The 16738-nt window shown below is 39.8% G+C and overlaps 1 protein-coding gene across 1 annotated transcript in view; it reads right to left on the minus strand.

Annotated features, from left to right (window-relative positions):
* LOC310962692 (copine-8) overlaps positions 1-9673 on the minus strand; it is a 95299-nt gene extending 85626 nt beyond the window's left edge. The window contains exon 1 of the mRNA XM_083935213.1: positions 9538-9673. Coding sequence (XP_083791339.1) covers positions 9538-9635 — 98 coding nt within the window. The 5' untranslated portion in view covers positions 9636-9673. The remainder of the gene's footprint in view (positions 1-9537) is intronic.
* Between the last annotated feature and the right edge of the window lie 7065 nt (positions 9674-16738).

The raw sequence follows: 16738 nt of genomic DNA on the forward strand, positions 1-16738 counted from the left end.
GAACACTTGTGACAAAACTGTGTCTTACATTTAACAAAAAAGGAAATTCATGAAACACTACTAATATTAATAATACTTAATACTAAAATACTAAATATTCGTAATGTTCTGTATGTCAATAGTTCACTTTTCAGGAATACAGTATCGTGAGTGGGAATGATAAAAAATGTTATGGTGCGTCTCTTATTGACAATAATCCATTTTTAACTTAAGTTAGCTTCCCTTTGAGTTGCACGTGGGTGTGTGTGTGTGTGTGTGTGTGTGTGTGTGTGTGTGTGTGTGTGTGTGTGTGTGTGTGTGTGTGTGTGTGTGTGTGTGTGTGTGTGTCCTTGATTCCATGTTTTATCACCTGCATTTAAAAATAACATCAAAGTTGTCTAACCTTGAGAGCAAGGTCAGCTTGTACACCTATTACCCCTCCACTTATTGCTTCTGCATGAATAGAATGTTATATAGGCCTACCTGTTTTGTGTGTGTGTGTGTGTGTGTGTGTGTGTGTGTGTGTGTGTGTGTGTGTGTGTGTGTGTGTGTGTGTGTGTGTGTGTGTGTGTGTGTGTGTGTTTGTGTGTGATTGTGTGTGTGTGTGCATGCATGCGCGTGTGCGTGTAAGCGTGCGTAGCCCTTGACCTTTGCCAATGACTCTCTCTCCCTCTCTGTCAGATCTTTATCAATCCATTTTCTCACTGCAGCTATACAACTTGATGCATTGTACCACGGCATGGTGTCTGTGCTCTCAAAATGTGTGTGGTGTACAGTGCAATTTCACACACACGTTGTGACACAGATTGCCTGGTGACTTATGTAGAAAAGCACCCGCAGTGAAAGAATAAAAAAAGGATGTCAATGGTAATTTCCTCAGAGTACATAAATCTTAACTGACTTGACTAGAAAAAGCCTGAATCTGATTACAGAATACACAAAAACTCTCTCACAGATGAACATAAACACACTTTGATAGGCACTGAAAAGACACTCTGCCTCACTCAGAAGCAGAGGTAAAATAAGACAGTCGAACAGTCGAGACAATGGCATCAATTTGTGGCACCTCAAAAAGGGTTTCTTCAATATAGCTTTGTCTCACTGATTGCCAGCGCTGCTGTGTTCTACTCCAAAATCATTTGCGCTCCCCGCTGCTCAGAACCACGTGTAAACAGACAGTAAAAGTTATCGGCTGTTGTGTCATTGCGCACACTCACACACATCCTTTTGTGCTTTTGGCTGGCATTGAACTGGCGCGCAGCAGGCGACCCTGTCTTCCCTTCAAAGTGATGGTTGTCAGCGGACTCTTCAATAAGAAAACCATTATGCGAGTTCTATGGGGTCTAAAAGGTCAATGCAATCACTTCCCTTAGACAGAGTGGGAGTGAGCGACCTGAAAATAGATAGCGGGTCGGGCATGACTCGTGATGTTAAAGGGCGGGGTTGCAGGGTAAGTGGTTCACCCCTACAACACGCAAAATATAAGGCTGTGTAGTGAAAGATTTTCTGTAGTTGCTTTACAGGAGAAATGGCGGCAGAGAGGTTTAAAATGTTAATCAATACAATCAATGATGTGAAATCCACAGGGGCCACTGGATACAATCTGGAGCATGTGACCCTAAGGAAGAGTCACATATTTAAAAGGAGGAACAACGTCAGCTTAACTTAATCTCTTCCAAAAATATTGTGACACTAAATACTTTGTCGCTAGCAGTGGCTTATATGGCTAATGATAAACAATAGTTCTTCTGAGAAACACAACACTACATGGGAACATCTGAACATCTATAATCCTTTCTGATGTATGATTTTTCAAAGTGACTGAAAATCCATTTATAATTACAGCAATGGCCTGGAGTCCAAATTAATTGTGAAATGTCAAGCTTTTCCTTTAATCTGGGCTCAATAGTCTGCATGTGTTATTGTGAGACCCTGCCTTACACAACCTACATTTATCCAACCTACTTTTCACCCTTTTCTTGGCCGTGGCCCAATAACCTGAAGTGTCTTCTCTCTATCTGCTTTCCATGGTGAGATTCAACAGAATCACTGTTTTCATACTGGAATGTTTTTATCTTGTATTTACTCTCTATAGCATCCTTGAACAATGAACACATTGCTCCATATGCAGGCTAAAATGCACTGCAGTCAATGGGATACTCAATATGTTTTCCTTAAATTGTGGAAAGACTTTTGGACTATTAGAAGATAATGTAAATCTTTTCAGCGTTTTGGTAACAGTTCAATGGTCAGATGGCAACAGGCAGACCACTTTCTGTCTCCTTCGTGTTACAGGGAATCAATTGCCCCCGAAGATTTAATCAATTCCAAAGCAAAAAGTCAATGCCCACACCATTTACCACCACCACCATCACTTTATCACATATCGGTTACAAGGTCCTTGTGTATGTAAATCAAAAATATAACAACTCCCTAAGGCGACAGATAAAGTACATTATTATAATTTCATAAATCAATATATACTTATATATACACTCACAAACCAAAGGCCTCAACAGTAGCATCACCTAATACAACTTCAATGGATTCCACTTGTATTCCATTCATCAGAATATTACACAATTATTGTCTAAATTAAGTTCAGACTTTCTCCTAGTGTATCTGAAATTGAAAGAGGTGAGACTTGGATCAATTACTTTAAACATCCCATGCTTTTACAGGTCTAGATTGGATTGTAAGGTAGATTATATTCTATATATTCAGCAGCCACATCTGTCAATATTACAGTGTCACATTGATAACAATACATGCTGATAATAGTGTCCATCTTAAATATACGTTTACGCACATAAAGTGAGTGAGTTATTCATTAGGAATATAGTTAAATATGAGGAATACGTTGAAAATCCTTCAGTCCAGGTCATTGGCATTATATCAGCCTTATCCATGGTGGACTACAATCAAAACTGAGCACTGACTTAGGAAGACTTGTGTTTCAGCTGAGGGGCTGTTAGTAAAATGTAGCAAAGTAAAAACAGTGTGGAAAAATATGTTACTGGAGTACTCAATGTACTTGATGCTATCGTTTCTTCTCAATGGGAGTCTTTGTCTAGTTTTAAGCCGTCAGTATGTGCCTGCCAACACATACTGACAACCATACTGCCAAATGGGCCTGTTCAAACTCAGACAAAGGCCGGGTTTTTTCAACTAGGAAGAAGAATAGCAACCTCTTGGACACCATGACAAGCATATGATTACCCCATGCTCTGTGTGGGAAGCCGTCACTCCCTCGGCAGTAATCGTGCTTCTCTGTGCCTCTTTGTTTAGATGGGTCCCACTGGTGAGTAAATTCTCACCTGGGGTTTTCTGAGGCAGTGCTTAGTTAGTAAGAAAAATCGGTCTACTGTAGACATAAGCAAACCAGATATCTTGTAATATACTCACATCAAATCCACACCAAAGAAGTATACACAATTAATGCGGAAAGTCACCAAGTTGTCCCAAGAGATCAGCCTAAACTACTCTTATGTAATGGGTATTATAACTCATATAATGCATGACAATAAACACCTAAAGCCGCAAGACTACTTGGGGTTTGATAATGATATGATGACACATTTTTTGAATGAATCCATTAGGATCACAGCAGATGCATGTCCCAGCCTCCAGGCCTGCACAAATATGACCTCGTTTTCAAATTTGGCCTCTTTTCAAATTTTCAAACCAGGCTTTACTGAAATCAGTCAGTAACCATGTATAGACACGGACTCACTGGCAATAAGTATTTTGGCTATATGATGATGATTAAGACTTACTAAGATCAATTATGTTTAACTTTTTAAAATTCTAAGCTGCCTAATATGAGAAACTATGACTGTCATACTCAAGACCATGTGTTCATATTAAGCAGGTTGTAAGAACATACATGCAGGATAAAACTCGCCTTAACAATAAAAAAGCACCTCTATTTTTAATTTACACCACAACCAATATGTTGTGGCAACAGTGGATACAGTGGATTTTTTTCTTATCCTTCCCATCGCTCCACAGCAGAGAAAAGGTTGGCAGAAAAGGAGGACTGAGAATCTGAATGTTATTACTGTCAACAGCTAGGATGTTTGCTGACACTGCTGGGATGCATGGCCAGAGAGAGAGAAAGAGAGAGAGAGAGAGAGAGAGAGAGAGAGAGAGAGAGAGAGAGAGAGAGAGAGACTGATGTGTCAGGCAGTCTGAAAGACATTTGGAAATAAACTGTTTGTATCCAAGTTTTAAAAAAAGTCCCATATCTTTCCCCTTTCGATCATGCTTGCAGAAAAAAAACTAGTGCTAAATATTTAAGAGACTAGAGACCATCTAGTGATAGGATAACAGCATTGCTGTCACGGCTGGTAACAACCTGAAATGTATCAATCCACCAACATAACACACAAACACCTCACACATTAGCATGCTTGGTTGTGTTTTTGAATGGTAACCCATATAGAGCGGTGGACTGTCCAGCATGGAGCAATTTTCCTCTTCTTGGTGTCCGTATTCTTAGAACTGGATGGACATTTTTCATTACCAACGCTGATGCAATAGCTCTGTTTCAGTTGACTGCCAAACCATAGTGATACATTGCTATTTCACAGATGTTAGAAAAAAATTCATAGCACCACAGCCCTATTCAGAAGCGACATAAAACATGTATATACCGTATTTTTCAGATTATAAGTCGCTCCGGAGTATAAGTCGCACCAGCCGAAAATGCATAATAAAGAAGGAAAAAAACATATATAAGTCGCACTCGAGTATAAGTCGCATTTTTTGGGGGAAATTTATTTGATAAAATCCAACACCAAGAATAGACATTTCACCTTGAAAGGCAATTTAAAATAAAATTAGAATAGAGAACAACAGGCTGACTAATTGTACGTTATATGACGCATAAACAACAAACTGAGAACGTGCCTGGTTTGTTAACGTAACATATTACAGTAAGAGTCATTCAAATAACCATGACATATAGAACATGCTAGACGTTTACCAAACAATCTGTCACTCCTAATCACTAAATCCAATGAACTCTTCTTCCTCGGTGTCACTTCTGAACAACTCCGCTCACTCCAAAGGTAGAAAATGCGCCGCTTAGCTCAAGCATTAGCAGGTAGTATTGTGGTTTTATGTTATTGCGTGACTTTTGTAGCATTGAGGGGCTCTATGATAAATATCACACATGGAGGCGAGGCTGTAACATGTGCTCTTTTAGTAGCCGCACAACTTCATAACACACATACAGGAACAATCAATCACTGCACACACCGAGTGACACAGTCATGAACAGTCGAGCACCGAGTGCTCGATCTGATACACCACAGGTAGCATCTTTATTTCACGATGCACTTCTGCCATGACCCGCCCCTGCCGAATTTTGACTGGTTGACTTGTGTGTGTGACGATTGCTGATATACGCCTAGTCTCTTACTTGACTGAGATAAATAATTGCCCGCGCTATTATTTGATATTTTACGGTAATGTGTTAATAATTTCACACATAAGTCGCTCCAGAGTATAAGTCGCACCCCCGGCCAAACTATGAAAAAAACTGCGACTTATAATCCGAAAAAAATGGTAGATATATATTTGATGCCTTACTTTTAGGATTATAAACATAAGCAGCTGAGCAAAATACATTCCAAACTTGCTAAAATTGCATTTACATATGGTTTAAGTATCTGAATAATGAATATGTGAACAATACAGTACTGCCGTTTAATACCCAGTAATATACTCTTACAGAAACAATAGGAAAACACAAAGACGAGAACAGCAACTTTTACTCAAGGAATACCAACAGGAAGGCATCAGCTCCAGTGTGAAAACTTAATCAATATACATGGATCTGCATTTTTTTTCTATAGTAATTTGAGACTCAGAAATATTCTAAGCAGGTCGATCATTTGTAACATGAAATATTGTTTTTGCTGTGTACATGAGTGTGAAAAAAACAGGTAGAAGCCTGTGTGCTGGCCATAAATCAATGACATAATGGAATATTTGGACTTCAAGCCGTTCACCAGAGTCCTCTGGTACGTGTACCAGGGAATCATTTATTCTTCTGTGACTGTTGGAGTGTGGGTGAGGAATGGTTTTTGTGTACAGCCATTCGTATATGTAGACCTATTAGTACTGTATGTGTGAACATACTTTTATGTATGTTGGTAGCACTTCGATACCAGCTGTTCTGATACCTCAGGCTTTCCCATCGATCAGTAAAATGCCTCCAGCTCACTGCTGACTCTGAGCCGAGCTCTTACTTCATATTCCCATAGTATCAGAAAATTATCTGAATTAACTGGAGATACAGGCTAAGAGTATCTGTCAATATTTCTTCAGTGGTTATGTCACCACTGACTATACAACAATTACATGAAGGGAAGCTATTTCGAACGAGTGTCTGGCTGCTCCAAGTCTCTCAACCTCTTTTTTTCCGCTTTTTTTTCTCTCTCTCTTTTTCCCTCATTGCAAAAATCTCCATTTTAACAAGCCATTCAATGTCTTAAAATGGCTTATTATGTATGCATACCCAATCAAAAGTGAAAGCAAAAGATGATTATATCGCTTGTTGGCAAATTGCCTTTTTACGCTTTTTCCCGAAACAGGTGTCAACATCTTAAAACCTGAATGATCACTCAGTGTTTCAAGAATGCTGAGTGACACTGGAGATGTGCAAAATTAGCTGTCACTGGCTAATGCAAATTGTTGTAGTAATTTCCATTCAACTGACCTGTTAAGATGTCATTTTTTTTTGTTGATCCTAGGTCAATCATGAATGACAGTGACTGTCATTGCAGCCACATTACACATATTATAATACAAAATGTCTGATATGTCGACCATTCATTCATATTGCTCTCACATAAGCCATTGCCTCCACAGTGAAATTTCTCACCCTAACACCCCCCTACACACACAGAGGGAAACTTTTAAAAAAAAGTAGTAACCATGGTGATATTGTACACTGCCCTTTGTATCCACTGGACACATGCACAAACACACACAACGTATATGCATATAACTTGGTCGTAACCATGGCATTTCACCTCAGGTTGAAGGTGGGAGGATAGCCGCCGGGGGCTGGGTGACTCAGACATTAGCAAACTCAGACCAACATGTTCATATATTCTGCTGGAAGATGATGTGATACTAAACCTACAGTATCTGAGGGGCTCAGGCAGGGTAGGACACTGTCTCTGTCCACTCCTCTAGGACAATTAGTTTAGCACTAACATTAAGTTTCATCTTTGAATTGTACCAGCATCAGAGCAGTCGATATCATTTATACACTTTTTAAAACAGTGCCAAAATATACTGTATAATGCAAGTAAGAAAATTAGAACATTGACATCTGATTTATGCCTCATTGTAGGGCACCAATATTAAACCATTTAATAATCAATTCAATTCCTGTTATGGAGCTGAACTCAACATCCAGAGCATTATTATAGCAGCAAACAAATATTGTCTACGTACAGATATAATGGAGCAATGGCGTTCTGAGCAGGGAATTAAGTCCCTCTCTCCCTCTTGTAATCCAAGTTTCTCAATTGGTTGCTTTGATAGTCAGTCCAGTGGCTGCACTGGTAGGTTGGTAATTCACGTATTGGGGAACTGTCTCTGAAAGCAGTGTGGAGGCAATCCCAGCCCACATTTTTAGGTAGAGTACAGCTCCTTTAACGCGAAGAAGATAAAAATGTTATTACTGTCTCGATAAATACTGTTTAGAGTCGTGTTAATGCAAACGCAATGCAAAAAATACCTCATTCTTTAAATATCATTACAATCTGGCCGGCAGCATTTTAGACAAATAAATTATGACAAAAACATAATAATAAAACCCCAACAATGCACTGACAGCAGGGGAACACTGCCAAGATGTACACTACAATGTTAACACGCAAACACATTTTCTGTTCCAATTTATAGTGACAACAGATAACTTTTCTATTTAAACTTGTCATTATGAAGTAAATGTTGATTACACAATGTAATGGCTACAGAAAAGTGACACCACCAGCGTTTGGATTGGTTCCCCATAAGCCTTGCTTTCAATATGAAATGCTGTCTGCCACCGGGTGCAATCTCCCGGGGAAATTATGACTGGCTTTACAGTATAAAGGAGAGGAAAGTGCAATGCATTACAGCTTCACTACTTCGCTTCATACGTAATAAAAGCCCTAGACATATAAGGTTACACCGCATTACTGGTTACCAGAGAGGCAAGTCAGCAAAAAAGCTTACAAATCAAGAAAAATAGCCCCATATCTGTTCAACCCCTGGGAAGGAACATATTTTCTAGATTCAGGAGTTTCCGTTCAACATTTAAATAACTGCAGGGAAGTGACATTTACATATCATCAGATATACAAACACATCACTACAGAGGGACTCTCCTAGACAGCAATGATATTTTACAATGACATGGCAGCTTCAGGGGTGTGACACTATGATGCACAACTGTTCTCCATCACAAATGCGTTTTAAACAACCTTGATGAACCATTACCCATTTCATTCAATGGAGGTGACACATTGGGGCTCCTCAGAAAATATGGCTGACCTGTGAAGCATACAGCCTAGTAGCCTAGTGTGGGTCACCAGCCAGGCAGAAATAAACCACATTGTCTGCATTCCTCACCCTGCGTGTGTGCAGAGAGGAACGTCACTGAATGGCAGAGAAAGACCTGTTTTTTAAAGGGTTAGATACCCACCAGCATAGTACACTGCTTTCTCTGTCACTCCCATGGCCACAAACACAACACAACAGCATTCTTTTTAAAAAAAAAAAAAAAACCCTATTATATGCTTTCCATACGCCAAAAAACGACCAACAACCAACAACACGAATTTCAGCTGTCCCCACTGCAAAAATATAAACTGATAGCATATGAAACGTCTAAATATGACCCTACTAATAACTTATTAACACCCTCGTGCACTTCACAGGCACACTGGCGGGTATCCAGGTGTGGAATACGTCAAATAAGCAGTATACCCTATCATTCCGTTCGTATTTCCTATTCTACCATTATATTAATGTTCAGGGACTCTAGTGTGGCTGTATATGCGACGGTGTGTGTTGTACCTTAACGCGGGTTTTCCCCTCAGTAACACTGTAAACATGCGCGTGATACATTAATGCTACACTGTAGCCTGATGTCGTTACAGTAAAAATGTCCTCCGGTACTTCAAAGTCAGTTTGAGCCGACCTTGCCGGGACTTTAACGTTATAAATTTACATTATATTCACATGACTTACATTACACACACTTGCAATACCATATCCTATTATTGTGAAATAATTCGAAGCGTTAAAGTGTTTTAAAAGTGATAAACTGGCACTACTTTTCGATAAGGTAGGCTACAGTAGGCTAACACTATTCACTCTCCATAAACAGCGTAAAAGTGACATTTTTTCACTCCATTCTCGGCCCCATAGTCCTTATAAAAGAAGATAAACAGAAACTAAACAGAAACTTGGATGGAGTTGAAGCACACGGTGTTTTTCCGTCCCCCTGTCGTACTGAAACCAGGTAAAGACCAAGACACATTCTCTTACCTGCAGGACACTGTGATTTCAACTTTGGTGGCAGGAATAGACGCGTTGAGCGGGTCGAAGTCGCCTATCGACGCCATGTTTAGGGAACTGTTGTTCATCCTGTCAAAAAATGTTTTCCTCTTCCCTCGTTTCCCCGTGCAGCGGTCCAGCCCCTTTTTACGAGCGGCGAAGAGGAATAGCGAGAAACTGAGTGTGCGCCTCCTCGGCGAGAAGTGGAGCAAAGGTGCCAGAGAGAGAGAGGGAGCGAGAGAGGCTGGGAGATGTGATGTCACTTCTCTCCTTCTCTCTTTCTCCTCCTCTGTGTGTGTGTGTGTGTGTTTCTGTGTTTTCTTTCTCCCTCTCCCTCTTTCTTAATGCCTCTCTGCCAACTCCTTTCCCTCTTTCTTTCTTGCTTTCTTTCTTTCTTTCTTTCTTTCCTTCTTTCTTTCTTTCTTTCTTTCTTTCTGTCACTCTTTCAGTTCAGTTGACTTCTGCTTAACTCATAAAAAATTAAGTGCTTCAGATTTACTGGCGTGGAAGTAATGATACAATCATAAAGAAAATAGAAGACATTTGTCATGAAAAGTATTATCTGTGTGTGTGTGTGTGTGTGTGTGTGTGTGTGTGTGTGTGTGTGTGTGTGTGTGTGTGTGTGTGTGTTTCCCCTACCCTCAACTCAATACTCTCATTCACATCAGTTCAATTCGGTTTAATTCTGTTCTATTCAGTGTCTGTTGTTGGCATGAAACACCTCCCTCCTTCATGGCCATATTAGCCTGTTAGGGGGTCCGGGGTGTAAATGTGCAGTTGGGGCCCCTGATGATGTCACCAGGGTCATTTTTGCATGGCCTTAAGGACTACTCATTTTTTTAACAAGCCTGTGATATAAACAGAAGGTGTGGAGTTTGAAATATCTTGTTACGAGGCCGGAAAGGAAAATCATTTTTTTTTTAAAAGAAGACACTATTGATATATGGGAAGTGTGGGATGGAGTATTTTACAGGCGTGTAAAAAGTGTCATGACTAAAAGTCAGGATATTTCTGCCTCTGCTGCTGCGATTTGGACAATTTCTGTATTGATTTTTAAAGTCCCTCAATTTTCAGAAGTGCAGTACAAAATCTTACTACACAATTTTGACACAAGGTCCCTCAACAAATGTAGTAGCTCACTTTTCCTGCTGTTCGTAATCCAAACCTGTGTGTGTCTGTGTGTGTCTGAACAGTGGCGTATAGGCGGTGCAGCACATTCAGTCCCTCTGCCCTACACTTGTTTAGCCTCTGACGGGAAATTATTAACATTATTATTATTAATGTTTGTATGGGAACACTAACATGTCTCTCTCTTTCGCCTCTCTCTCTATCCATGCTATGATGAGGATAAGAATCTGATTTAATTAACTGAAAGGGAGACAGCATGATGAATGTGAAAGGATAAGGAGAGTCACATTATGAGAAAAATGTGTGGATGAGTGGGTTTGTGTTTCCAAAAGAGACCCACTGTACAGTACGTTGAATGAGTACATTTTGTTTCTAAAAATAAAACGTGTTATAATGCTTTCTCAAGAAAGTTTTGCATCAAAGCTACAACTACTGCGTCCTACATTTCCACATCGTGTGTGTGTGTTTGGGTGTGTGTCCGTGTGTGTGTGTGTGTGTGTGTGTGTGTGTGTGTGTGTGTGTGTTTTGTTTGGATCATAGTCATAGGATCTAAAAATGACATATCTCAGTATTACTCACGATTTACTGAGCTAACCACGTCTCTAAATAAAGCTGTCTTACACACACACAGACACACACACATGCATCTTATTAGACCTGGATGGTGGACCCACCCTTAAGTTCCCGCTCGGCTCATAGACTTTAAATTAGGATGACGTCACAGGTTTAAATTTCATTTCCTAATTTTAAGTCTATGAGCCGAGCGGGAACTTAAGGGTGGGTCCACCATCCAGGTCTAATAAGATGCATGTGTGTGTGTCTGTGTGTGTGTTTCTGGGCTCGAGGAAAGTTTTACAAATTAAAAAAGTAATTGGGTTAAAAATTCATAGAAAAAGTCAGTTTTCAGTTTTGTTTTCAGTTCGAGGTGTCCTGTCAACAGTTATACAGACATCTCTTTTACAACGGTGGCCTACAGAGAAAAAAAACTGGCCACTGGGGAAAAAATGGCTGCAAGGCTTAGCTGCGCTGCCTTATCCAGGCCTAATTATACATCCATGCCTGGTCTTCCCCTTTGACTAAAAAAATACCATGCTACCACCCTGTGTCCATATATGCGAGTATGGTGGATGGGGAAAAATATGCATACAAACACACACACACTCACATACACACACACACGCACTCACACACACACACACACACGCACTCACACACACACACACACACACACACACACTCACAAACATACACTCACACACACATACAGGAGGTACAGACAGAAAGACGGAAGCCATTTGTGTGAACAAACATTACATCATCACCTCCTGACTTTAGCACCAAACAGAGCAACAGTGTCTTAACCTCTTTATGCTTGTGCTTCTTAGTGTGTGGACACTGGCGTCTACAATTTGTTTACATGGTCAACAAGTTGCTCATAAACAAAAGAAGGTCTGTATCATACAAATGTGGGTCTCAGAATTAGAAGTGACTTTTAAGCTATACATTTGTGAAACTATACATTTAGAAGTTTCTATTAGCTTAGTTTAGGATAGGTTTGGCATAAAAAACTATGCCTAGGCACTTCGTTTATAGTCTCACTTTGCCACACTCCGCTCCAGCACTGCACTGCTTACTGCTGCCCTGTAAAACCTGAGTGCTTTTATATATCTACCGTAAATTTGGTAAACCTTTGGACAACAAGTGTGGGAATCAGTTTAATATTTATATTTAAGTAGGCTCACTGTTAAACCAAAACGTCAAATGTGATTTCTTTCAAAATAAATCTATATTCACTGTCCAATATTTCCATAGAAATCAATACATTAAGTAATTAAAGCATTCATTGTGCCTTCTTCATTAACAGTTGTGACATGAGAAGTTATTAAGCATCAAAGAGAGGTATGCAGAAATATGCAGAATGGGGTTAAAGATGCATTACAGTATGCACACATACACACTTTTCAGTCCATGCTGTAGGAATGTTGATACCACATGAATGATAATTGAGCAACTAAATCCCTGAACATGAATAAAACATGAAGCCATTAGTTACCAATAAATTGCTGCATGATTATTACACATCAACAATCGCTATCATGGTCGGTTATTCTCATACACCTAAAAGACCAACATAACACTGACATTCACCACCAATGTGTAAGTGTTCTGTATAAAGGTTTTACAATCAATGTATTTGTCTCTCTCTTTCATGTAATGATATTTCAATTCGTGCCTACATGTAAATTGTGATTTAAAAAGGGTGAAAGTGATATTTCCCATTTGTCGAACATGTGTATGCTATATTTGACCACAAGTGAAAATCATGGTATCGGGAAATTAGAAAGAATGCGGCTTTAAGACTTTTCCACATTGGCTTCACTTTTCACACTCTGAAGCTGCGTCCACTTTTATTATCCAGTCTGTGGGTGAATCAAGATGTTTTGGCTTCACTTTCAGGGAGCCTTCAAGCCATTGACATTAATACACAGTCTATGGTACCGTCCACAACGTTTGACAATGGAAACACAAAAATAACCGTCCTAATGTGTAATGAACTGAACTGAAGTGAACTAAACTGCTTGGTGGAAACCAGGCTTATGTCCACCATCTTAACACGTTAGCATGCAAACACCTATGGCTAACACTTACTTATTAGAAACAAGCAGAAAGCAGCCTATGGACCTTGTCAAATATGTTAACATAAACATTCCAAAAACAGGCTAAGTTTATTTCCTGCTGCAATGTATGTGAATGACATCAGCTGACAGGAAGTTACCAAGGACCGAGGCTGTTGCCTGGCAATGGAATTCCGTTAAAAAGGTCTATAGTTGACACTGATAGGGTGTCATTCCTTTTGCAGGTATTTCTTAGAATGTATTAAGAACATGAATGAATGTCTTTACAAACTTTCATGGAAATTCATCCAATAGTCAAAATATTTCAGCCTGGGGGACCACAGGCTCTATCTTCCCCTTTCTTTTAAAAAGAAAGGGTCCGATGTTCCCTGCTTTTCGCAAAAAGGGTCCTTTGCTCCCCGGTCTGTTTTTTTTTCCACAATCAGTGCCGAATCCCACGGCAAATAATCTCATGTAGACCCTAACACCACCCCCTAACCCCGATCCTAACCCTGCAACATAGGGACGACCCCACCTAGATCCGCGTTGCTAGCATGGCAACAAACAAAAAACAAAAAATCTGTACTTAAACCTAGTAAACCTAGCTACAAGATTGGTAGGGGTACTTGGTACAGTGAATTTGACAGTATAGTTTAAAAAGATGTCTGTCTATCTTTCTCGCTCAGCATATGCCTAAATTCCCTGTTGCCCTGGTGTTGAAGTCCCAGGTAGTTAGGATCTCTCATGTTCTCATTTACTCCCCACTGCACAGGGTTCAGCTGAAGGGCTATCCTCCTTCAATAGTAGCCACTTTACACTCAGCTGATACCGACCTGCACTTAACATCACGATCGACAGCAGATTATTCAGTGAAAGCCTCCTACTGTCAAATTAGACCCTTGCACTATAGCTGTCACTATCAGCTATACCTGTCACTGTCATCCCCTGTTAACAATCACATTTCTGCTTGGTGTTCATCTCCTATAGTTTTTGTTCATCTCTACATCCATCTCTTCTTTGTTGAGACCCAGTGATTCAGTAACTGAAAAGGCACTGCCCTCTAATTTCATGCTGAAAGGCTTTTAGCTGCATATTTAAAATGTTGTTCTTCCCATTCTGTTTTGCTTGATAGCTGAGATCCGCTGAGAGGGGCCAAGGATGATTTCTGCAGCCACATTAAGAGAGCAAGCAGCAGTATCACAGCTCATCAGTTCTGGTCATAAAGCAGCAGGGCTGGTATTTTTAGCTGGAGGATTCACTCTGTGGACGCTCAGAGATAGGAGCCGGGGTGGTGAATATTGACCCTGTCCTCCTGAGCCTCATTGCCCCTCAGAAAAACCTCTTTAACACCTTATCTCTTCCCTCTTTCCTTGTTTCCGTTTCTATCATAGCCACTTCTTCTCCCACCAATTCTCTCTTTGAGTTTGTTTCCAGATGGCTGTCAAAGAAATGCAAATTTGGTGTTCTTTCATAGCTGGCTTCCGAATGTCAGAAAAGAAAACATTCTTGCTCCTTATTATTCCTATATTCATTTTATTATTCATTCAAAGGTAAAAACAATGTGATGCACAGTAAAAGTCTCTAAGGCACCGGATAATGGAAAAACAATAATCGAAATATAGGTTACACTTCACAATAAGGGCCACAGACAACAAATAAGGAACGAATGAGGAACTTACCATTAGTGAACCATTAGCTAATGTATTATCTGTAATCAAATGTTATTGAGTAGCTTATGGTAAGGTATTGATTCGTTAATTGAGAAACAAGTGAGGAACGAATCAGGGACTACTTGATAATTGGTGGTTAGTAAGTATATATAAATAGTTACAGACTGAGGGATCCTGTATTATTGAATCCTTAAATAATGATTTGTTCCTCGCTTGTTTCATAATTAACTAATCATTTACTACTCTTTAAAAATCGTTAAGGAGTCACTTATTGTCCTTATACTGAAGGTAGCCTGACACACACACACACACACACACACACACACACACACACACACACACTGGGCTAAATCTCATCCCGGGCCATTTTACATAGAAATGACCCTGTATTGATTTGATCCCTCAGTAAATAAAAAGCACCTGCAGCCGTATAAATCACATTATTCAGACAGATTTAACTGTGAGACAAGAGCATCCGGTGTAAACCCACACACACATCACCAATCAATGTATTCACTGAACAGATTAGAAGAGGACATATTATCCAAACTCATCATAGATTATGCTACAATTAAAGTGAAAGTGGAACTCTCAGCCCACGCTCTCTGTCTGAGAAGTCGTTATTGATTTCTGGTGAAACTTGATCATCTGGCTTGTGCCAGGAATATGAGGTTCCTGTAGACAGTAAACATCCTGTGGAGCTGGTAGGTCAGAGACTTGGTGTTCAAGAGAAAGCTAATTTAAGATGACATGCAGGTGTTCTCCAAGAACTTGTCATTAGCCCGCATAGGAGTGAAACTATGGGCGTTAATAGTTTCATATAATGTCGGACTCATCTGCCTATAAAAGGTCACTAGTCCAATGATGACTTCCTTAGAAGTGACCCTAGTTTTTGGTTGTATTCGTATTCATGTGAAAGTAGGGTTAATCTGAGGCTTGATGTTAAAATAATCAAGTATTCAATTCTTTGCCAAGAGTTATAGATGAGAAGATCGATACCACTATCATGTTTGTCTGTTAAATATGAAGCTACAGCCAGGGATGCTAGCTAAACCTCAGATTAATGTTCGAAAAAATGAAATATAAAAAGGACAAAACTATTTTGTTGACTGGGCTACTGACTCTGCTAGTTGTCTGGCAACATTACAGTGGAAGTCACAGTGTTACGCCCGTTGCCGGGCACGTGTATTCTCTCTTTTTCACGTGTATTCTCTCTTTTTTCTCTTTCTTTTTTTGACCAACTGCTTCTCTTCCAACACGGCAATACACAGGCATCAACAACTATTGCTATGCAGCACATTCGCCAAAGACTTGTAATAAAAAAATAAATATATAATTGCAGGTCCAAACATTACTTATTTAAATGAATTTTGATAAAGGGTAAGTTAAAGATTGTAAATAAAAAGTGTTATAAAATAAACTATTTTTTTAATCCAAAAGTGTAGTTACTGTCTCTGTTGTTGTTTCCAATACATAGTAGGCAAAAGCAGTTGAACACATAACAGATCAATCATTCATTTAACATTTCTAACTCTTTCCGTTATCATTACCATTGGTTACCAGGGTTGCTGGTTCAAGTCCCTGTCTGGACCCTGAATGGAGTGTGGACTGGTGGCTGGAGATGTGCCAGTTCATCTCCTGGGCACTGCCGAGGTGCTGTTGAGCAAGGCACCGAACCCCCAACTGCTCGGGGCGCCGGTCACTGGCAGCCCCCTGGCTCTAACATCTCTCCATTGGTTGCATGTATATAGGTCCTGTCTGAGCATGTGTGTGTATTTC

Source organism: Echiichthys vipera (assembly GCF_963691815.1).
Source record: "Echiichthys vipera genome assembly, chromosome: 20".
NCBI classification, from domain to species: Eukaryota; Metazoa; Chordata; class Actinopteri; order Perciformes; family Trachinidae; genus Echiichthys; species Echiichthys vipera.